General features: G+C 36.7%; 1 protein-coding gene across 10 annotated transcripts in view; it reads left to right on the forward strand.

The window, feature by feature from the left end:
* Nucleotides 1-24166, forward strand: part of MIA2 (MIA SH3 domain ER export factor 2) — a 95457-nt gene that overhangs the window by 35500 nt on the left and 35791 nt on the right. For 5 of the 10 annotated variants that reach the window (XM_034648417.1, XM_019796635.2, XM_034648415.1 and 2 more), the window contains 11 exons: nucleotides 2935-3066; nucleotides 6313-6334; nucleotides 6433-6521; nucleotides 8992-9063; nucleotides 12204-12314; nucleotides 13117-13188; nucleotides 13742-13846; nucleotides 18044-18166; nucleotides 20297-20396; nucleotides 22634-22680; nucleotides 23448-23538. In XM_034648417.1, the coding sequence (XP_034504308.1) occupies nucleotides 2935-3066; nucleotides 6313-6334; nucleotides 6433-6521; nucleotides 8992-9063; nucleotides 12204-12314; nucleotides 13117-13188; nucleotides 13742-13846; nucleotides 18044-18166; nucleotides 20297-20396; nucleotides 22634-22680; nucleotides 23448-23538 (964 nt within the window). Of the gene's footprint in view, nucleotides 1-424; nucleotides 792-2934; nucleotides 3067-6312; nucleotides 6335-6432; nucleotides 6522-8991; nucleotides 9064-12203; nucleotides 12315-13116; nucleotides 13189-13741; nucleotides 13847-18043; nucleotides 18167-20296; nucleotides 20397-22633; nucleotides 22681-23447; nucleotides 23539-24166 lie in introns of those variants that run through there. The other 5 variants (XM_011221302.3, XM_011221299.3, XM_034648420.1 and 2 more) reach the window with 5 other exon arrangements.

A 24166-nucleotide genomic window follows, 5' to 3' on the forward strand; every position in this document is an offset into this window, starting at 1 on the left:
GGTACGCTGGGCTTCAGTGGGGTGCAGATAGGCTCTTGACTGGCTGCCAGAGAAAAGCGCTGGGGGCTGGTGCGTGACCTGGCGTCCACCGTTGGGTCGAGGGGCCGTGCAGCTCACCCGGTGGGGCTCCACACCTAGGGGCCTCCAAGACAAGCCTCACCGCTACCGCGGCCCCCCGATGTAAGGGGGTCCTGAGCCACTGCCCTAGTCTTCTGGGCTGTGTGACCCACACCACAGCGCAGAGCCTGAGGCCCAATTCCACCGGCTCTGCCTCGAGCCCCTCGACTTCCAAGGGTGGTTGGCTTCGCCAAGTAGAGCTCCGGCCCCTTTAAGAACGCGAGGCAAGGACACGTCGCGCGAAGAAGGAGGGGAAACTTACCGCGTCCCCGTGTCCCGCCTCCCCGCCGCGGCCTGGCCGAAACCAAATCGAGGGGTGGGCGGTGGGGAGAGGGCGGGTCGCGGGCTCGTGCGGGACGGGCTTGGACCTTCGGATCTTCAGGACGTAGAGCATAACTGGGGGCGAGGCTCTCTGGGTGGGCAGCATTGGACACTTGAGGCCTGTCGGTGCCGTTGCCTCCAGCAACCCCCCGCAGCCGGCTCCGCAGTGGTCTGCTCCTGTTGCCTGGTGCAGGTTTGGGTTCCGGACCGAACGCGGTGTGTTTCTACCGCTTGTTGTGGCTACGAGAGGCCCTGGCTTCGGCTACTACAGTTCAGGCAGCCTTGGCGCCATGGAGGGGCCCAGGACTGCCCCTCAGTCGTACTTGGGGCTGATTCTGGAAAAGCTACGCAGGGTGAGTTCAGGCGCGATCAGGGTTACTTGGCCCAGGGGTCGCAGGAGCCTCCTGGGGAAGGAAGCAGCCGACTTTGGCTTTGCGGTCTGAGCGGCCGTGGTTAGAGGTCCTGGAGCCAGTCCTCACCTGCCGGGCTCTGGCCTGTGTCCCAGGCAGTAGCCAGGTTCATAGCCGGCTTGGGTGGTTTGGGGGGTGTGTGTGTGTGTGTGTGTGCGCGCGGTGTGTGCGGTGTGTGTGTGTTGTGTGTGTGTGTGTGTGTGTTTTGGAAGGGGACCTGGAGATCCGGAAGGTGAAGAGAGCTTTTGCCTAGCGGGATTTTGCAAAGGTGTGTCAAATGTTTTTGGATTCCTAAAACGAATTAGCTTTTCCATCATGTTACTCGTTTTTTGAACAGGGGTCAATGACACGTGGTTCTCCCGACTGTGAGAAACTTGAGGACTGATCCTCGGAAATGAATTCTTTTTAGATGAAACTTATTGTTGTCTTGAAAGGACATCGAAGCCAGGACGGGGAGTTGGGATTGTAATTCTGCGTTTTCTTGTAATAAAGAACGCTCTTTTGAGATACTTTACCATAAGGGAGATTGTTCTTCGCTTCTTTCTGTGTGTTAATGTAAAAGGTCGTGCTAATGTAAAATTTGGAGATACTGAACTCCCAGTGCTCAAAATGTCTAGTTTTTTTAAGGTCAGTTTATAACAGGTTGCATAGATTTTTCCCCTCTTAAGTGTTTGTAGGTGTCTTTGCATGTTTAGGGGTATTTATATCCCCGTGCTTTACACTGTTTACATTAAAAATCTGAAGTCTTTTAAAATATTGGGTCAGTTATGAGGATTGGTTTCTTGTTACCTAAATTAAAAAGTGTTGTTGTCATGGTATTCTGTCATTCAACCAAGTGCACCTAGTGATTGTGTGGGTGTGTGTGTGTATGACAATTCTGTGGAGAATCTAAATGGACTGAGTTTGGGCCACTGGTATCATGCTGTCTGTTACGGGAGAGAAGGCAAAAAAAAAAATAGTACAAAGTAGAAACTGATGAACTGCTTACTGAAGCATACACAAAAAGTGGTAGGGAAATTGAGGGGTGGGAGAGATTATATTTTCTTGAGTGTTTAGGAAAGCCTTTCCAGGGTAACCCAATAGCTTAAGCAGGGGGGACGTGTAACAGCATTGTGTGTGCACGGAACTTGGACGTTTACTATAATACAGAGTGGACTCGGAATGATGAGCTATAATGCTCCTTGGAGACCTAAGTAGATGCCAGTTGATGTAGGTGCTGGAGAGCATTCGAAGAATTTCACTGGTTGGACTTTCGGTTTGAATAGCTTCCTGCTGGTAGCATGTAAGTTAGATGTAAGGAAAACAAAACTAGAAATGATGTAGGGGAGAGATGACAGAGTAGTCAAGTAGGGATAAAGAAGAGGGTACTGAATGGGGAAAATATTTAGTAGCTAAGAGCTAAAATGGGTAGGATTTTGCTGATTGGATGTGAAGGATGAGAGAGAGAGAGAGAGAGAGAGAGAAGGAATCCAGAATGACTTCCAGGATTCTGTCTATGGCAACTTATTCAGAGATAGGGTTTATAGGAAGAGAAGCACATTGTGGAACAAGAGATGATTTTAGATTGAGGGGTGAAAGCTGCTTTCAACAGCTTTCAACAATTCCTTTTCTTCACTAACAACAACAATAATCAAACTTAGTTTTTATAGAACTGTGAATGGAGAGACGCATGGAGAGGGGTAGCCAGATTTTGCAGAACTGTTTCTAGTCTTGTAAATGTATCTTTACCTGAATGATTTCTTTGCTAAAAACCACTATGCTTTCCACATGGGCCTGGGGGCTAGGATGGCACAACCCTGTTCTGCTTTAAATTTTCTTTTTAGTTTAAAAGATTATTTTTTATTAAACCATAATTCACATAACATAAGGGAAGTCTCTGTGGCCTCTTAAAAGGGGACTAATTCCATGCAGGCTCTACTTTCATGATCACCTCCCCAAAGCCCCACTTCCAAATACCATCACACTGGGGATTAGGTTGCAACATAAGAATTTTGGGGGAACACAAACATTCCACGGAAAGCAGTTTGTAATCAACACTTTTTATCAAAAGTGCATTTTTGAGAAGTTAATTTTCTTTGTTTTGAAGGTTGTGGAAGCATTGCCTGAAAATATGAGACCTGGTCCTAATTCCTATGGTTTCCCGTGGGAATTGGTGATATGTGCAGGTGTTATTGGATTTTTTGCTGTTCTCTTGTTTTTGTGGAGAAGTTTTCAATCGGTAAGTAACCCATACTAAGAGAATATTCATGTGTCTTAAGGTTGAACAGTTAGTATGAGAAACATATCTTTTATTTTAAGGAAACAAGTTAGCTTATTGTTAAGTTCGTTTCTCATGTTAACGTGTGGCTACTAGAAACTGACTGGGTTCAGAGGAATTTTTTTAAGTGTAAAAGTTTTGAAGACTTTCTTTGTAGAAGTATTCTACACTAATATTAAAACCCTACATTTATATCTTATTTATTTTTATTTATTTAGATCTGTGTTTGTTTAAAAAAAGATTTTATTTATTAGAGAGAGAATGAGTGGGGGCGGGAGGGCGGAGGGAGAGGGAGAAGCAGGCTCCCTGCTTGATCCCAGGACCCTGAGATCATGACCTGAGCTGAAGGCCAACTCTTAACCAACTGAGCCACCCAGTCGTCCTTGTACTACAGTTTATACCTTGGGGTTAAAATTACACTGATTCCCTACCTCATGCCAGACAAAAAAATTGTATTCAAGATGGGTAAGAATATACACAGCAGCACTATTTATAATAGAAAAAAACCTGGAAATAACCCAAATGTCCCAAACCAATGTACAAGTATGAAACATCTTTTCATCTTCCTTAAGATGTTTTCTGATGAACAGAAATTCTTTGAAAATATTGCTTTCAACAATTCAGTTCTTGATCCATTTTGAATACAATTTTTTTGTCTAGCATGAGGTAGGGATTCACTGGAATTTTAACCTCAAGGTATAATCATTTTCCTACCCATCTGCCATGCCACATATTAGAGTGCCACATGCATGTAGATTTTTTCTTTATTCTATTCCATTGTTTATTGTTGAAAGCAGATATATGTATATCATTCTGTATCCATCAATTAGGTCAAGCTTGCTAATGACTAATTTGTATTCATGTGTTATGTTCTTGCTCTTTTTTTTTTTTTTTTAATTTCTTTCATCTATGAAAAGGAAGAGAATTTGTCTGAATTTCACTGTCATGATAGATTTATCAATTCCTTTTTGTAGTTCTGTCAATTCTTGCTTTACATATTTTGAGCATATTTTATTACGTGTATACATGTTTAGAATTGTTATATCTCTTCTTGGTGGATAGAACTTTTTATCAATATCTGGTGACCCTCTTTAATGTCTGTGATACTTCTGTCTTATGGTTTCTCTTATCTCTTTTTGTTATAGCCATACAACTTTCTTTTGGGTGATGTTTGATGGGTCTTTTAACATCTGCTTTTAGCCTTTCTATGGCCTTCTACTTAGCGTGTATCCTATGTAAATTTATTTTATATCTAATCTGAAAAATCTGTTTTTTCCCTATTGAGTTTAGTCTATATATATTACAATTACTGATGTATTTGGACCAATTTCTTTCAGCTTAGTTTATTTATCCCACTTTTTATGTTTCTTTTACATTCTTTTTGCATTGGTAAGTAAATCTTCCTGCAATGAAGACAAGAACCTTAGCATAGTCTCACATCCCTTGGTTTCTTTGACTTTCCATCCCAGACATAGTTCTCCCTTTCTTTCTTTCTTTTATTTTTTCTTTTTAAAGATTTTATTTATTGGAGCACCTGGGTGGCTCAGTTGGTTAAGCGTCTGCCTTTGGCTCAGGTCATGATCCTAGGGTCCTGGGATCGAGCCCCAGGGTGGGCTCTCTGCTCAGCGAGGAGCCTGGTTCTCCCTCTCCTTCTGCCTGCCATTCCCCCTGCTTGTGTGTTCTCCATCAGATAAATAAATAAGATCTTAAAAAAAAAGATTTATTTATTTGAGAGAGAGAGAGCAAGAGTGTGCATGCATGAGTAGGGGGAGGGGCAGAGGAAGAGTGGCAAGCAGACTTGACACTGAGCAAGGAGCCCAGCCATGGGGCTCCATCCCATGACCCTGAGATCATGACCTGAGTTAAATTCAGGAGTTGGATGTTTAATCAGCTGAGTCACCCAGGCACCCCTTTCTCCTTCTCTTTTCTTTGTTTTTAACTTTCTCTGCCCTGTCCCCATCCCTTACAACCACAAAAAATATTACCAAGATATTTGGTTACTCTTAATTGACATACTCTTGCATGGTCTCCTGGATTTACTTATTCCGATATTTGAATACTTCTTTAGGAATTGTTTTTAGTGTAGATCTTTGTGTGGCAAACCTTCTGAGACTTTATTTTGAATGCTTGAGGATATTTGAATTATGCTCCCACATTGGAATCGTAATTTGTTTGATATAAATGTTCTAGGTCCAAAGTTCTGTCCTTTTAATACTTTAAATCCTTACTTCCTTGTCTTTTTACATCTAATCTTACTTATTGAAAAGTCTAATGTCAATGTGACTCTTACTCATTTATAAGTGATCTATTCTCTGCAGAAGCTTTTGGAATCTTTTAATTTGATATTCTTATTTCAGTATAATGTGTCTAGGCTCGAATATTTTTTTCTTATTTCTTTTTTAGAATTCTCTGGCATCTTTTATTATGAGATCTTTCATCTTTTTTTTAATCCTAGGAGATATCTTCTGCATTTTACATTTTGTTTTTCTTTTTGGGACTGTGTTTTTAGATGCTGCCGCTCTACTTCTGCCTTCCATATCTCTTAACTTCTGTTTTTCAAAATTTTTAATAGTTTCTTATTATCTTTTGAGATAGTTCCTCAATGTGATGATTCAGTTCTCTAATTTAGTCCCCATCAGTACAGATTCTACTGTGCTTTGACTTAAAAACTTTAAAAAAAAAACTTAAAAAATTTTTTCCATATACATCTTCTGTAGACGATTTAAGTCCTCTAAGCCTGCTCACTTTTATGAATGGAATTTTTCCTTCATTTTTTGAGAGAGAAAGAGATTAAAGAAGAAAAAGATTTTGTAGTCATTTCGATCTATGGCCCTATGGTAACATATTCTCAAAACTGTGTTACTTTAGATGTTTTCACTGGGGGTGATGATAATAAGGGCTTCCTGAAATAGTTTGTTTTAGGGTCAAATATATTTTAAGAACAGTGGGATAAATAAGATGAAACAGGTGTCTTTACGGTAGTTGTTTCAGAGCTTTTAATATGCTAATACATAATGTGACTCTTCAGTGGAGAGACTTTAATCGGTAGCATTTTTTCCCATTGGAAAAAGAACACTTTCAGTTAATGTATATTCATGCTAAGGCAATAAGAAACCAGTTATTTTTCAGTTGGTAGAAGTTAAATAAATTAGATTTACTTGAATATATATTTGTTTTAATGTGATTTTTGTTAAAAATTTGTTTCAGGTTAGAAGCCGGCTTTATGTGGGTAAGCTCTTTTTTCTATTCTAGATCTCATCATTATTGTTTATAATTTTGAAACTTAAAGCAATTTACATATGATGATGATATGAACTTTCTTTTCAGGACGAGAGATCAAGCTTGCTGTAGAACTTTCTACACTAATTGATGAAAAATGTAAACTACTTGAAAAACTTAGCCTTGTTCAAAAAGAGGTAAGATATTTTTGAAAATGTTAACATTCGTGTCAGAGTCAGAGGACTTAATACTTTTCAAAGCAGATACTTCAATGTAAGTTTAAGATTATTAATGCTTTATAAAGTGTGAGAGTTCAGTTGTTTTTTCTATTACCAGTCATTAATTTTAACCATTATGGTAGGTGTATAGTGGTGTCTCATTGTGGTTTCAATCTGTATTTCCCTGGTAATGAGGTTAAGCACTTTTTCATAGGTTTATTGGTCATTGTGGATATCCTTTTTGTGAAGTCGCCTGCTCGAGGTTTTTNGGGGTTTTTTTTTTTTTTTTTTTCATATTTGAAAAGGTGTGATTTCTCTTATTTTCCTTTTTGATATATAGAATATTTTCTATATTTGAACACGAGACCTTTGTCAGATAAATGTACTGCAAATATTTTCCTCCACTGTGTGGTTTGCCTTTTTATTTCAAACAGTAAACAGATGTTCTTAATTTTAACATAGTCTAATTAGTCCATCTTGTCTTCATGATGATTGCTTTTTGTTTCTTATTTAAGAATTTTTGACTACTCAAGGATTCAAAGATATTCTTTTGTGCTACTTTTAGAAACTTTGTTTTACTTTTCTCATTTAGTCTTTGTATAAGTTTGCTAGGACTGCCATAACAAAATACCACAGACCAGCTGGCTTACCCAACAGAAATTAATTTTTTCACAGTTCTGGAGGCTAGAAGTCTAAGATCAAAGTGTTGGCAGGTTTGGTTTCTTATGAGGCTCCTCTCCTTAGCCTGCATGTAATCGCCTTCTTGTCCTTACCCCACATGTCTTACCTTTGTGCAGATGTTCATTTCTGGTGTCTCTGTGTGTCTGTATTTCCTCTTCTTTTTTTTTTAAAAAAATATTTATTTGACACAGAGAGAGACAGAACACAAGCAGGGAGAGCAGCAGGCAGAGGGAGAGGGAGAAGCAGGCTCCCCACTAAGCAGGGAGCCCAATATGGGGCTTGATCCCAGGACCCTGGGGTCATGACCTGAGCCGAAGGCAGATACTTAACTGACTGAGCCACCCAGTCAGTTATTAACCTTATTTTAATGTCTTATTGAAATTCTTTTTTTTTTTTTTTTTTTAAAGATTTTATTTATTTATGTGACAGAGAGACAGCCAGTGAGAAAGGGAACACAGCAGGGGGAGTGGGAGAGGAAGAAGCAGGCTCCCAGCGGAGGAGCCCGATGTGGGACTCGATCCTGGAATGCTGGGATCACGCCCTGAGCCGAAGGTAGACGCNTGACTGTGCTACCCAGGCCCCTCAGAAAATTTTTTTTTTTTTTTTTTTAAAGACCTATTTATTTATTTGAGGGGGAGAGAGAGTGAGCACAGTGGGCAGAGGCAGAGGGAGAGAGAATCTTAAGCAGACTTCATGTTGAGTACAGAAGAGCTCTATCTCATGACTCTGAGATCACGACCTGAGCTGTATCTAAGAGTCGGGGGACTTAACCAACTGTGCCAACCGGGTGCCCCCGACTGAAAATTATATTATTTGCATCCTTCAAGAGTCTGTTTCTCTTGCTCATTTTTTCTCTTGGTTCTTAGTCAGATCTTGTGTTCATCAATGCCAGGTTATAGAAGAGAAAAATTTGAAGCTGTGAATGATGTTACCTTTCTCCAGTGAGGATTTACTGTTGCTTCTCATAGGCAGCTAGGCTGGGACATCAGAAATCATAGATTACTTTAATTACAGATTAAAATGTTTGGAAGTTTGGCCTTATTTCAAGGGGTTGGCCTGTTTCTGGTTTAGACTTTCTTATAAGGTAGCCAGTATGGGTTGGTATTAGTTTCTGCTCAGTTTCTTGGCCTGTCATCCCTTGCTTTAGGGAAGGGAGAAGGAAATGTCAAATGTAGACTTTCTTCTCTGAGGATTCTCTCTTCCATCACAAATTCTCACTATATGAATAGCTCTCTGAAGCCTTCAGACATATCCTATTATTCTGTGTGTTTTTGTCCATCTCTTGTTCTGGCGAGAAGGTTTGTGCAAATAGCTTGGTCTTCTATTTAATCACTTTTTTTTTTTTAAACATTGAAATAAGTGTATTTTGCCAAATCTTACGCATTGTATGTTTCATATTCTTTGTTTTGAATGTTTAAAGATTTTATATTGCCTACTTGCTTTATTTGTTATATGATTTGAATTACAAGTGAAAACTTCTGATGGCCAGTTTGTATTAATTTCTCTTTAATGAATAGGCAGACTCGGGACAGTTCTCTTAGTCTTAAGGGTGAAGTTCTGCCATTTGTTACTCAAGCTAGGGGGTTGTGGTGTGTTAGCTGCCCTGGCTCTATTATAGTGCTCATATTTGAAGAACATAAAGCTAAGTAAATCAAAGTAGATTAAGCATACATGTGGAAGTGGATTTTGTCTGTATCTTAGCCACCTCTCCAGATACATTTAGAATAAAATTTGTAGAGTTTTTCCCTACAATGTTGCTTTCTTTCAGTATGAAGGCTTAGAATCGTCTTTAAAGGATGCCAGTTTTGAGAAGGAGTCAACAGAAACACAGAGTTTGGAGGTAAAAACAAATAATAATTATAATTATAAAAGCTGGGGGTAAGATTCTTGCTAAGTGACATAAACTTTAAGAAAAATGTATAACTCCTCAAAACTATGTTAAAAAAGTATGAAAGAGCATTTCTAGATGTTAAAACTTAAAAAGTTAATTTTGGGAAATAGAACGTGACGTAGCATAAAATATTTTAAAAATTTGAGCTCTCCTTGCTAACGTGTTTTGAGTGAGGCATATTCAGTTTACTGGAACCTAGGTCATATAGAAGCTCTTTATTTTTCATTCATGGGAATGAAATGTATTAAGGTAACCATTCTTTTTTTTTTTTTAATTTCATTTGCTCTAGAAAGGAAAGATAGTATTCATTTTCAAAAATTTAGGAATAGTTGGCAGGAATAAATTATGTAAATTGTGGCAGTGCTTGTCTTTACTTCATCCCCATTGTATTAGGAGTTGACTATAATTAGACCAAAGATTTATACTGTAAGCAGTGGTGTGCTGGTCAAGGTTTAACAGCTGGCTCTCTGAAAAGCAGGAGTCCTTATTTGTGGCATTTGCTTGGTTCTGTTGTGTAAATATTTCCAATTTCAAGGTACCAACATGATGTCACTGAATCTAGGGTTTGGAAGAGATATGTCTAGTCAGCTCTCCTGAGCCAGGTATGATTTGGCTAGTAATAAGAAGGGAAATAATAAAAATTTATCGTTTAGCTAAGCTACAACAGATTAGGGTAACTAATAGGGTGCCTTGTTACTATTTAGAGATGGAAGTGTTGTCGGAAGTGTACCGATACTAAAGTAGAAAACAATGGACTTTGTACTTTTGCTGTATGTGTTCAGACAGTCCAGCTCGGCTGTTACCAATCACTGATGTCTGTAACCATCAGAAAGTCTGTGTATATAACACTGGATGTTAACTAACTGGAATTAAAATAGAAATTAAAAAAAATCTATAGATTATGTTTCAGAATTTCCTGGTAGAGTCTAAAGGAAGTTATAAATTGAATTACAGATGAAATAAATTTCCTAATCTTTTCTTTATTTGTTACCTACTAATATCCTCAAGAACTTGTTGAAACTGTTTTATTTACTGACCTTCTGTTTTATCGGCTGTTCCAGTAGTAACTTACTAGTTTGATTACAAAAGAATGAATTGTAGAAGACCGTTTAGCCTGCTAACAGAAGCGCAGAAACTGGACAGCAAAGGCATTTATTCAAGTTTGGTAGTATTGTGGATAAAATAAAAGACACCAATTTATTCTTAAGGCATTGAATTTACATGATCTAGCAGTAAAATTTAAATGAACATTTTGGAAGTTTTTCTGATTTTTATAATTTTAAAAAACATGTAGCGTTTATTTTTAAGCTTGATAAACATAATATAAGCTATGTATGATATAATTAAAATTTGATGGTTGAATCAGTAGATAAAACAGTACAGTAATTTTGATTCAAGTTAGGGAATTCATATAATCAAATAACCAAAATTGGGGAAATACATATAAACAAGTTTTTTAACCACTATAATATAGTATGTACTTGTTCTTTTTTAACTTTGGTTTCCATTAAATTCTTTGAATCTTTTGGTTTATTTTTTTTAAAAAGTTTGTTGAAGGATCACAAATATCAGAGGTATGTTTATTATAGTATTTAAAATCCACTTGGAATAATTCAGTAACTAATCATTTAAAATTAAAAAGGTCCCAGAAAATAATTCAATGCAGAACATTATTATGAAGCAATCTTGATTATTTTTTAAGTTTATTTTTTTTTATGTCTTTAATCGTATTAAATTAGACTTATTTCTCACTTTTTCCTTTATAATGCTCTAGAGCAGAGGTTGGCAAACTATATCCTGGGCTCTCCGCCTGTTTTATTTGTTTATTTTTTTAAATTTGAGTATAGTTGATACAAATGTTAGATTAGTTTCAGGTGTGCAACATAGTGATTCAACATCTCTATACTTTATGCCGTGCTCACCACGCGTATAGTTACCATCTGTCACCATACAATGCTATTACAGTCTCATTGACTGTATTTCTTATGCTGTACTTCTTATTCCCATGACTTATTCATTCCATAATTGGAAGCCTGATCTCCCACTTACCTTCACTCATTTTGCCCATCCCCCCACCATCTTTCCTGTGGCAACCATCAGTTTATTCTCTGAATTTATAGGTCTGATTCTGCTTTTTGTTTGTTTATTTGTTTTGTTTTTTTAGTTTCCACATATGAGTGAAATCATTTGGCATTTGTCTTTCTCAGTCTGACTTATTTCACTTAGCATAATACCCCTAGGTCCATCCACATTGTCATAAATGGCAAGATCTCATCATTTTTTATGGCTGTGTAATAGTCCATTGTGCATATATACCTCATCTTCTTCATCCATTCAACCATCGATGGACAGTTACGTTGCTTCCCTATTTTGGCTATTTTAAATAATGCTGCAGTCAGTATAGGGGTATATATATCTTTTTGAATTAGTGTTCTTGGTTTTTTTTTTTTAATTAAAAGTAGTGAGATCATTGGATCATATAGTATTTCTACTGTTTTCCACAGTGACTGTACCAGTTTACATTCCCAGCAGCAGTGCACGAGGGTTCCTTTTTCTCCACATCCTTGCCAACACTTGTTATTTCTTGTCTTTTTGATTTTAACCACTTTGACAGGTGTGAGATGACACCTCTTTGTGGTTTTGATTTGCATTTCCCTGATGATGAGTGGTTTTGAGGATATTTTCATGTGTCTGTTGGCCATCTGTATGTCTTCTTTAGAGAAATGTCTATTCAGGTCCTCTTCCCATTTTTAATCAGATTGTTTGGTTTCTCCACCTGTTTTTACAAATAAATTTTATTGGAACACAGCCATGATAATTCGTTTACATGTCTTTGCATTCTTACTACATAGGCATAGTTGGGACAGAGACTACATGGCCTGTAAGCCTAAAATATTTACTCTCTGGCTTTTTATAGAAAAAGTTTGCTGACCCCTGCTAGCATTGGTATTATTTAGATGGTATAAAAATGAATAAATATGTAAACTAAATTTATTTGATTTACAGTATATGTGTTTGATTATACTTGTCTGATTTATCATTACCAAAAATTCCTATGCCTGTCTTATAAAGTTGGCTTCCTCTTTTAGGCAGTCTGTGAAGATCTGAACAAGTCTAAATCTGAACTTGAGGATGAAATATGTTTTCTGGAACACCAATTAAAAGAAGAGAAATTTAAACATTCTGAACAAGATGAATTGGTAAGGTTTTTGTGTAAATGAGACTGTAGGAGAAGGAAAGTTTCTGAATTTTTAAAAATTAAATAGGCATCGGGGTGCCTGGTGGCTCATTTGGTTAAATGTCCAACTCTTGATCTCAGATCTCAGCTCAGGTCTTGATCTTAGGGTCATGTTTTCAAGCCCTGTGTTGGGCTCTGTGCTGGCATGGAGTGTACTTAAAGAAAAAAAAATGGTATTAGTAAAAGTATTATATGCATTCTAAAAAAGTCCAAAAAATACAGAAGACTGTTAAGTAGAGAGTAAAATTTTTGAGATCCACTAGCTTTTTTTATATGTTCAAGGTTACCAGTACCATGTTAAGTTTCTTGCATATTCTTATAGAGATTTTCTATACGCTCTAGAAACTACTATAAAGTAGCTTACATAAAGTTGAATAATCACATACATGGTGGATTTTTTTAATTATTCAAAAGTTATTTTGAGAACATTTTAACTTTGCATTATCTGTCATTTATTTTAAAACCTGTTGTAAGGAAGACCTAGATGTGTGTGATTATTTAGTAAGAGATGATGTCAGTGGACTTATCTTGAGCTTATAAATAACTTAAATGTTATGAAATATTAAAGATGAGATGAAATACTATTGTTGTCTAACTTTCATATAAAATCTCCTTAAGCATATGGCCAACAAGTTTTCTTAGAATCCTCATTTTTTTGGGTAGTTGTATTTAGGTTAACAATGTATCTAAGGTATGTGATGTCTTGGAAGCTGGAGAAATTTAGTAAATAAATACTCTTTTATTGATTGATGCTGTCTTTCCAGATGGTGGATATTTCTAAAAGGATACAGTCCCTAGAGGATGAATCAAAATCTTTTAAATCACAAGTGGCTGAAGTAAGTTGAATTAGCCTAGAAGGTCTGCTGCTTTTGAAAATCATTTTAATTTTACTGTTTCATGTTTAAGGAAGAAGATATAATAATAGAATTTGAGATATTGGGGTCTTAGATATAGTTCCTTTGTAGAAGGTACTTCAAGAAGGTTCATTTTTTTATTGGACAGATATTTATTGAGTTCTTGCTATGTACTGGTCATTGTTGAAGGTGCTTGGCACTTAACATTAGTAGATAAAATAGACAGGAAAGCTCTCATCTAGTTTAAATTCTAGTAAGAGAGGCAGATAATAAAAAGTTAACAAAATTTGCTACATAGTACATAAAGGATTACAGGTGGTTAAATCCTTTATCCAAGGCCACATGGCAAGTTCATGGTAGAGCCATGACTGGACCCTGATTCTAGATTAGCCTTTTTTCTACTACCCCACACTGCCTTTCCTATTAATATTGGCATGTTTTTGACTTTAATTCCGTGTTTTAAGGGAGTATGTATGAAAAAGAGCTTTTGTATTGAATTAATTCTTATAAGCTTGATATGTTGTGTTTTACTTAGGCCAAAACAACCTTCAAAATATTTCAAATGAATGAAGAACGACTTAAGATTGCTATAAAAGATGCTTTGAGTGAAAATTCCCAACTTCAGGAAAGCCAAAAACAGGTTTGTACTCTATAGGGACTTTTAAACTGTGAATATGTTATTATAAATGTTCTGGGCGTACTCACAACTCACCCATGCTAGGGGCAAGATTAGGCCTTTCCTGGAAAGCAGGAGAGCAGGACAATCTTCTGTATATCCTTTGGTGTCTCTTTTGTATAGGGTGCAAAAATGTATACTCCTGGCACCTTGTTCCTCCAGTAGTTAAGGTAATCCAAGGCAAATTTTAATAATCATAGCAAATAGCATTTAGTACCAACTTCTCAAAGCCAGAGTGAAGGAGGGCAGAGAATACACATGAGAATTAACTTGAAGCTATGGGTCTGAGGCCTAAAGATAGAAACAGTTCTGGTGGTAGATCGAATGAGGATTTAGCTTTTACCCTCTTCCTTCTTCATATATATAGACACTCTCACACACCCAAATATGTTTCCTGTCCCACTATTCTTCCAATATAGTTAAAATTTTTCCATGGGAAAATTTTTCATTGGTTACATTATTTACAGTTTTTTAAATGTTACAGTTGAGCCACATGATGTGCTCTGACTCCATGTTCTGTTTTACCCAACATTTTCTTTGCTCTAGGGTTAGTAATTGTTTTGTTTCCTATATACTTGTCTGTATATCTGTCTTCTGGAGATGGTGAATATCTTATTTATGCATTCAAATGCTATCTTCTGGAGATTTAAGTATCTTACTTATGCATTCAAATGCTTTGTTAATCTACTGATTTTATTTTTTTCCTGAAGCAATCCTTCTGGGGTCTTCCATCTTCCTGGTTCTATAGGAACTTATTCTCTACGTCTGTTAACGCTTCTGTTGTCCTGAGATTTCACTTCACTCCCATCTTTCCCCTGTCTTTCTCCTGTGTTGGATCTTCTCTTTTCTGTATCCAAGACTTGCACTTTTGTGGTTAATTCTCTTGATTAGCTTCTTGAGAAAGAGTTATAGAATCTATCTTTTTAAAAATTTGCATTTGAGAATGTCTTCTTCTCTCAAAGTTATTGACATTTTCATTGGATATCTTCTGGGTTGAAATATTTTTTTTCCTTGAAATTTTGACATTATTGATCTGTTGTGTTCATTTTCCAGTATTGCTTTTGAGAAGTCAAATGCTGTTTGGATAACTGGATCTTTTTTTGTGATCCACTCTTTTCCTCCCTGGAAGCTTTTAATATCTTTCATTGTTTCTGGTTTTCCAGAATGTCATGATGATGTGTGGGTCTTTTTTCATACACTTGTTGGACACTCTTAGTATTGAAACTCTTACTCTGGATTCAGTTCTGGGAAATTACTTCATGCTTTTTTTTGGATTTTTATATGATTATACAGTAATTATTTGAAGATGTCCTCTTTGATTTCTTTGTTTATGTGGAAGTTTTATTGACTTATTCTTCTATATTTTTCAGTTTTAAGTGTTCTTTCTATTTTGCTTATGCCTCTTCTTTATGGATGCCATGTTCTTATATTTCTTTTTGAAGTGTTTTTCAGTTCCCTGAGTTGTCTTGTTTTCTTTAGTTTCTGTTTTGGTCTGTGTCTTTTATCTATGAGTTTATTTTTAAAGTCAGGTATTAGGTGATTCATGACAGTCTGCTCATTTAATAGTGAAACTCTCCATGTCTGATTGGAAGCTCTGTGTTATTGGGAGGCTCTTCTGTAGGGTAATCTGCCTAGGATATTTCACTGGGAGATCCCCAGTTGTTGGTATCTGAAGACCATTTTCCACAGGGATGATACCTCCCCAGTTCCTATTTGAAAGGTATAAGCCCGTTTGCCAACAGTGAGATAAGCAGCTTAGAGAGGTAAGGGTTGTTGGTTTGTCACTGTTCAGTAAGTCATCTTTCACTTAATACTTTTATGTTTTCAATATTTTACTGACACTTTCACCTGGGCCAGGTGTCCCAGAGTTTCATTTTCTACCTCTCCCGAGAATAACTTCCTAGGCCTTTGCCAGATATGTATTTGCGTGTAAGTATGTGTGTGCATGCATGTGAAAGATGACGGTGGGTGGGAGGGATGGATGGAGAGTAAGAATGTATATATGTGTATGTGGAGGGAGAACGTGAGGGACTTTCTAACTTTTTTTATACATATTTTCAGGCAGTCCTCCTCTTTTCAAACCCACGTATACCCCTAGTGTTAGTGCCTCCAAATTATGAGCATTTTGGGTTGTATTAAATCAGCCTGCATTTGGACTCTCCCATCTTATGAGTAAATTTCAGCTTTGCTGGTCTGCTAAATCTTTTCCTATACTTCTTTCTCTTTCTACTTTTTTTTTTTTCCCCAGAGAGAGTGAGTTAGGGGGAGGGACAGAGGGGAAAGGGAGAGAATCTTAAGCAGGACAACGCCCAGTGTGGAGCCTGACATGGGACTCAGTCCTAAGACCCTGAGATCAGGATCTGAGCCGAAATCAAGAGTCAGATGCTCAACTGACTGAGCCACCCAGGTGCCCTTCTACTTTCCACATCTAGAATTACCTTTTTCCTCATTGCCTATTTTGTTTTTCCTTGTAGGTTTATGCTGCTGCTTTTTTTTCTTTTCCTAAATCTCTTAGTAGATTTACTCTCATCTTAGTAGATTTCAGGAGAAAGTGGTGGTAAACCCTGGGTTAAACTACTCTGTTGTAATAAAACCTAGCCTTTTCTGTCTTGAAAAAATTTCACGTAGGTTGATTTCCTCTTTTTTTTTTTTTTAAGATTTATTTATTTATTTGAGAGAGAGGGGTGGGGAGAGGCAGAGGGAGAGTGAGAGAGAAACTTAAGCAGACTCCACACTGAGCATGGAGCCAGACATGGGGCTTGGTCTGCAACCCTGGGTTTATGACCTGAGCTGAAATCAGGAGTCAGACGCTCAACCAGCTGTGCCACCTAAGCACCCCAGGATTGTCTTACTCTTTACACCTGCTTTCTTCTAACTCCTTTTTAATCACTAAAGTTCTTGAAATAAACTATTCTACATTTCTTGATGCCATGTTCTAATACACGCCTTCCGTAACTTCTTAAGACTGCATGCTGGGTATGCAATTTTTTGTTTTTTTATTTTTCAGATTTTTACTTATTTATTTGAGAGAGAGAGTGAGTGAGAGAGAGCAAGTATGAGCAAGGGGAGGGGCAGATGGAGAGGGAGCAGCAGACTCCCTGCTGAGCAGGGAGCCCTATGAGGAGCTCCATCCCGGGACCCTGGGATCATGACCCAAGCCAAAGGCAAATGTCTAACTGACTGAGCCACCCAGGCACCCCTGGGTATGCAGTTTCTTTAGTAATTCACTAGAGTCCACCTAATCACAAAATTCAAAATTTTGTCTTCAGTCCTCATTTGTTTTTAATCTCTCGGTATCCTCTTAATTCTGTTATACACGCATAGAAAAAATTTAGCTTCTTGTGCTAGGAAATATGCTGATGAAGCCTTAGTTTTGCAGAGAAATCCAAAAATTACTGTTTGATAGAATTGAGTTTTAAAGATTTCATAAATTTGGACTTTTCTTTCATATTTATATGGGCCATTTCTTTTGTGAATTGCTTGCTCATTCATTTTTTCCCATTTTTCTTATTGACTTCTAAGAGCTTTTTGCATGTTAAGGTTATTAATCTTTTGTTGCATATGTTATAAGAATTCCTTTTTAGTACTTGTTTGTTTTTAGATTTTGTGTTATTTTTTGATTTTTGAAGCTTGTAAGTGCTGTGTATTCAAGTCTGTGTTTTACAACAATCCTTACCTTTTGTTTCATGTTCAAAAAGTGTTTCCTATTAAAGTATATACAGTAAAAGATTGTTTATGCAGAATTTGATCTATTTCAGCTTAATGGTATCTCTGGAAGTTTAGTTATCTTAACTACGAAATAGCACATGATTTAAAAAAATATAGGACTTGAGGGATGGTAAGAAATGAGCAAATCTAACATATATGTGTGTCTCAAAAAGCCTTTTATTTGCTGTGAGTTTATTATGTAAATCAGTTGAACAGTGTTTAAGTTTTAAGTGTCTCTTATTTTACATTATCCTTCTTGAAAATTCTTTGAAAACAGGAGCCTGCCCTTCATTCTCTTCTTACCTTCCTTCATCCCTCCCCACTTTCCTTCTCAGCAACACATTGTGTTGTATAATATCTATTAATGATACATCTAAACATATAAATAAATTTCTCTACACGTAGGTATGAAAAATAATGAGTTGCTTTTTTTTGGTGGGGTTTGAATTTTAGCTTTTACAAGAAGCTGAAGGATGGAAAGAACAAGTGAATCAACTTAATAAACAGAAAATAACATTTGAAGACTCCAAAGTATATGCAGAACAAGCTCTGTGTGATAAAGAAAGTCAGATCAAGGTAAGTGGCCCTCCTGGTTTTAGTGGCTGAGTCAGCTGGAATTTTGTACTAATTCTGAAATTTGAAAATTTTTATCTTAGCAACTTTTATTTTTATTTATTTATTTATTTATTTTTTTAAAAGATTTTATTATTTATTCGACAGAGATAGAGACAGCCAGCGAGAGAGGGAACACAAGCAGGGGGAGTGGGAGAGGAAGAAGCAGGCTCATAGAGGAAGAGCCTGATGTGGGGCTTGATCCCATAACGCTGGGATCACGCCCTGAGCCGAAGGCAGACGCTTAACTGCTGTGCCACCCAGGCGCCCCAGCAACTTTTATTTTTATAATTATTTGGTCAAATTTGAGCATGTGTACTTCTTTGGCATTCATTTTAATTTGTACCAGTATTGTCATTCTTGCTCCCAAATGCTCCTTGAAGACTTACAGGTTTGTTACCTATATTATATATTACATTATGTATTATGTAATAATGTATATTAATTATATATTATGTTTATAATATATATTATTGATATTTATTAATATATAATATATGTTACATATGTATATATCAGTCAATATTCTGTATGTCCTTTTCCTCTTTTGCTCTGTATTTTATCCTAGGTATTTAATGAAGAAGGAAAAAGAATAGTGGATTTTACCTTTGTCTTTAGACTGCCATCTGTTTCTATTGATAAGAAGTTCGAAAGAATTTTAGAAATTGGACAGAAGAAGTTATATGTATTGGCTGGATATCTGTAATACCTAGATTAGCTGGTGTATGTACTATCACAGAGATGAATATTTTTCAAAAAATAAGTCTAATTGCAACTTGACTCTAATAGGAATATAATAATTGATATTATTGTAGAATTTGTTCACTTTTTCCTACTCCTGGTTTGCCTCATCCTAGCCCTTTCTTGCCTGCTCTTTTAAATCTTATGATTTCAAGCTGCAAACAGATACTCAGGTGTGAGTATCAAGTAATAAGATATAAAACTAATATTCTGTAATCTGCGCGGTTAAGTGGAGGTTGCCATCTTGAAACCTATATATTTATGCTCTTTATGTTATTACTAAGAATGTTTTTAAGATTCCAGCTTTAGGAGTTGTATTCTTTTTTTTTTTTTTTTTTAAAGATTTTATGTATTTATTCAACAGAGATAGAGACAGCCAGTGAGAGAGGGAACACAAGCAGGGGGAGTGGGAGAGGAAGAAGCAGGCTCCCAGCGGAGGAGCCTGATGTGGAGCTCGATCCCAGAACGCCGGGATCACGCCCTGAGCCGAAGGCAGACGCTTAACGCCTGCGCCACCCAGGCGCCCCTAGGAGTTGTATTCTTAATTTGGGATATTGTTTTATTTTTCTTCCTAAACTTACCCTACTAAAGAACTTGGGATTCTTCCTAAACAGAACGAGAATGAGATGCTAATCTCAAGCTCAGTCAAAGTTGTAAGCCATGTTATTTGTGCCTGGAACTCTCAAGAGGAAAGAGATTGAAGGGTAGTAATTACAGAGCAGAATGGGTTTTTAGGTGGGTCCTTCCACAGAAATACATGGCACAGTCATTTTATTACCTATAGTACTAGAAAATCTTTCTTTATTGGGGAAAATTCAAAACGTACTGTTGGAAAACCTCTAATGTACCAATTTAGATTCTGTTTTATAATTTTTTTCCTTTATTTCAGTTGAACTCCACGGGTAGTTATTTACTTGAAAAAATCAGATCTATAAAATCTGTGATCTTTTTATATATCATATGCCTCACTTGCAGATTTGTTTGACCTCACACAAAATTTGCTCTCATGTTATTGGCCACTTTTATTTGTGGCATATGAAGAAGTCCTATAAGAAGATGTCTTGTTACTTTAGAGTCATGTGATATATTTAGCAAAAATGGACCATTATCAAGTATTGTATTTGATTTAGGAATAAACAGGTTTGGTTTTTAACTTGTAGAATTTAATAGTCGATAAGTGTTACAGCTTTTCAGAGTATTTACATATCTTAATATCAGCTGGTGAATAAGAGCTTATGTATTGTTACCTAGGTAGATTGATTTTAAACTGTGACTGCACATTCAGAAGTTGTAAATCAATTAGCAAAAGGCGTTACCCTCTTTCTCTTTTTTCCTTTTTTACTAAATGTCAAGTCTCTGACTGAACGCTTGATAAAGATGAAAGATTGGGCTGCTGTGCTGGAAGAAGATAAAACAAACGACGATAACTTGGAAATGAGTGAATCAGAAAATGGTATGCAGTTGGGTCTTAAGTCATGATTCATCCTCTTTTGCTAAAAATGATGAGTCTCTTGTATTTTCTTTTAGTTCCCTATGTGCACCATGGTCTTTTTTAGAATTTTTTTTGGCTTTCAAGGTTTCTTTTTTTTCTAATTTAAATTCAGTTAATTAACATATAATGCATTATTAGTTTCAGAGGTAGAGGTCAGTGATTCATTAGTCTTATGTAATACCCAGCCCTCATTACATCATGTGCCCTCCTTAATGTCCATCACCCAGTTACCCCATCCTCCCACCCCCTCTCCTCCAGCAACCTTCAGTTTGTTTCCTATGATTAAGAGTCCCTTAAGGTTTGTCTCCCTCTCTGATTTCGTCTTGTTTTATTTTATCCTCTCTTCCCCTATGATCCTCTGTTGTCTCTGATTGACTTATTTTGCTTAGCATAATACCCTCTAGTTCCACCCATGTCATTGCAAATGGCAAGATTTCATTTTTTTTTGATGGCTGAGTAGTATTCCATTTTGTGTGTGTGTGTGTGTGTGTGTGTGTGTGTGTGTGTGTGTATGTATGTATGTATGTGTGTATTCACCACATCTTCTTTATCCATTCATCTGTCAATGGACATCTAGGCTCTTTCCATAGTTTGGCTATTGTGGATGTTGGTGCTATAAACATTGGGGTGCAGATGCCCCTTCAGATCACTGCATTTGTATCTTTGGGGTAAATACCACAAAAGTAGTACAGATATTGCTCGTAGGTTAGCTCTATTTTCAACTTTTTGAGGAACCTCCATACTGTTTTCCAGAGTGGCTGCACCAGTTTGCATTCCCACCATTAGTGTAAGAGGGTTTCCCTTTCTCTGATCCTTGCTAAAATCTGTTGTTTCCTGACTTGCTAATTTTAGCCATTCTGACAGGTGTGAGTTGGTATCTCATTGTGGTTTTGATTTGTGTTTCCCTGATGCCGAGTGATGTTGAGCATTTTTTCATGCGTCTGTTGGCCATTTGGATGTCTTCGGAAAAATGTCTTTTCATGTCTTCTGCCCATTTCTTGATTGGATTATTTGTTCTTTGTGTGCACCATGTTCTTTATACAATTCTGTTTTGGCACATCTTCTTCATCTTGTCTCTAATTCTCTGTCCTTCTCTCGCCATCCCTTATTGTTGGGCTTCAGTTGGAATACTGCCTTTTCAGTAAATCTTTCTCCCAACTCCTCAGGCAGACTTATAGCTTCTTTCCTCCTTGTTCTTTTTATATATTGTACATCTTTGTTATAGCAATTTTCACATTGCATCATAATAATTTCAATGCCTGTTTTTCCCGGTCATGTCAGCTAATCTGATGGATGGGTGGGTAGTTTAAAAAATGAATGTTATATAGATGAATACCTTTAGGATACTGTTTTTGTTTGTTTGTTTTAATTAGATGGTTTTGTACTTTAATCCCTTCCATCCCAATTCGTTATCACCACTGCTGGTTGCGATCTGGAAACTCAGGAGGAATGAGGTTCACTCTAACTGCTCACTGTATTTTCAAACCAGTTCCTTTGACTTGAAAAAATAATTTTTTGGTGACATAATTATAGATTCATTGGAAGTTCCAAAAAGAGTATAGAAGGGTTTTGTGTATCTTTTACTAGTTTCCCCCAGTGGTAGCTCTTCTGACTTTTGTGTCCTCTCTTTTTTCTCCCTCTACCCTCTGCATAATTAACAAATTTATTAAGGAGCAGAAGGTATAAATTTTTTTTTTACAAATTTCTTTGGTGATAACATCAGGGCACTGGAAGAAAACTGCATTCCTAAAGTGAACACATGTGTTCTGTTTGTACTTTTTCACTTCTGCTTTATCTTACAAGAAGCAATTCCTTTTGTAATGAGAAAATGCACACTTGTTTAATGTTATTTTACTTTGGAGTATAATTGCACTTACATTTTGTATGCTGAAAGATTTCAAGAATAGTCGAGACTGTGGACTGTATTTAGGTGAATACCAAATTCTTACTACAAATTTGTTCTTGGAATGAGTAGTGAAGAACCTCGTTACGTGAAATTATGGTACTTCCAGTGCTTTATTGTTTAGCTTCTTGGGAGCATGTCCAAGGCCGTCCTGCCTTATATCAAATTCCTTATTGTAGCAGGAAGAGGGATTATTCGGCTCTCGTTGCATGAACTAATAAAATCATTTGGATATCTGTTGTGGCATGGCACTGTTTTCCCAATTTATTGTTTTTTGTTTTTGTTTTTTCTATAGATGATCAACCAAAAGGAGCTTTGAAGAAGCTGATTCATGCTGCTAAGGTTTGCATTACTTCATAAATATAAAGAATATAGAGAAGGAAATAGAACTTGGATTAAACCTGTCTGTCCTTAGAAATTATTTTAAAGGTCTGTTTTATAGTCACCACCATAGAAGCAATCCAGATTTTCAAAAGTGATCAGAATTTCTTTATCAATTGCTTTTTTCTTTTTAATAATAACTTTAGAAATTCATATTGTTAATTTTTAGAATTATCATAATACAAATTTTTAAGGTTTGTGCTAATGTTTTTGGATAAGGAATACATTAAAAATATTTAGTATATTTTCTCTCATATTTCTATCTTTGAGCATTCTTTTTCTCTGGTCTGAGTATTTTCCTATTCCTGTTGCCCCCTATACTAATTTAAGAAGTAAATGCTAGGTTCAGTTTCTTCTGGTTCATCCCTCTCTTTTCCATTGTAGTAGTGGTCTCTTGATCTTTACTGAACTGTGTGAAGTCTTGGTAATGTAGTTTGAAGGTTGCTTTAATTAAAGCTTCTGTGTTGAAAGTAAACAGAATGAAAATAGCCACTTTTTAATGATTAGTCATTGATCTTCTCTGTCTCTGTTCTGACACTTATAACTACTGATGACTGTTAACTTTTCAAGATGGAAGCTGCATTGTTGGTTAATGCATCCTAGATGATAATTTCATCAAAATAATAAAAGAACTTCAAAAGGTTGGGATGGTATATTGAATTTTTTTGTTTTTCCTTTTTTGGTGTAACTGATTAATGTTGCTTTATTCCTTCTTCCATTCTCTGAAGTTAAATGCTTCTTTAAAAACCCTGGAAGGAGAAAGAAACCAAATTTACATTCAATTATCTGAAGTAGATAAGATAAAAGAAGAGCTTACAGGTAGGTTATCTATATAATTCCTTATACAGAATTGTACTACTAATTGAATCAATTATGTAAAGGTCCAATATGATTGTGTTTTTAACTTTTACTTTTGTTTCTGATTTGTGAAAAATTAGTACTGAGTTTTTTGTTGTTGGTGGTAAAGCCTGATTATCAGCTTCCCCCATATTCATATGAAATAACAATAATGAAAATATTTAGGGGCGCCTGGGTGGCACAGCGGTTAAGCATCTGCCTTTGGCTCAGGGCATGATCCCGGCGTTACGGGATCGAGCCCCACATCAGGCTCCTCTGCTATGAGCCTGCTTCTTCCTCTCCCACTCCTCCTGCTTGTGTTCCCTCTCTCGCTGGCTGTCTCTATCTCTGTCAAATAAATAAAATCTTAAAAAAAAAAAAACAAAAAATAATGAAAATATTTAAATAAACATGTAAAACCATACTTACCTTTGAATTTCAGTGTTATATGTGTGATACAGTTTTAGATGTTAAAAAGTAGCAAATTAGGGGCGCCTGGGTGGCACAGCGGTTAAGCGTCTGCCTTCGGCTCAGGGCGTGATCCCGGCGTTGTGGGATCGAGCCCCACGTCAGGCTCCTCTGCTGTGGGCCTGCTTCTTCCTCTCCCACT

This window comes from Ailuropoda melanoleuca, chromosome 20 (assembly GCF_002007445.2).
Source record: "Ailuropoda melanoleuca isolate Jingjing chromosome 20, ASM200744v2, whole genome shotgun sequence".
Lineage (NCBI taxonomy): Eukaryota > Metazoa > Chordata > Mammalia > Carnivora > Ursidae > Ailuropoda > Ailuropoda melanoleuca.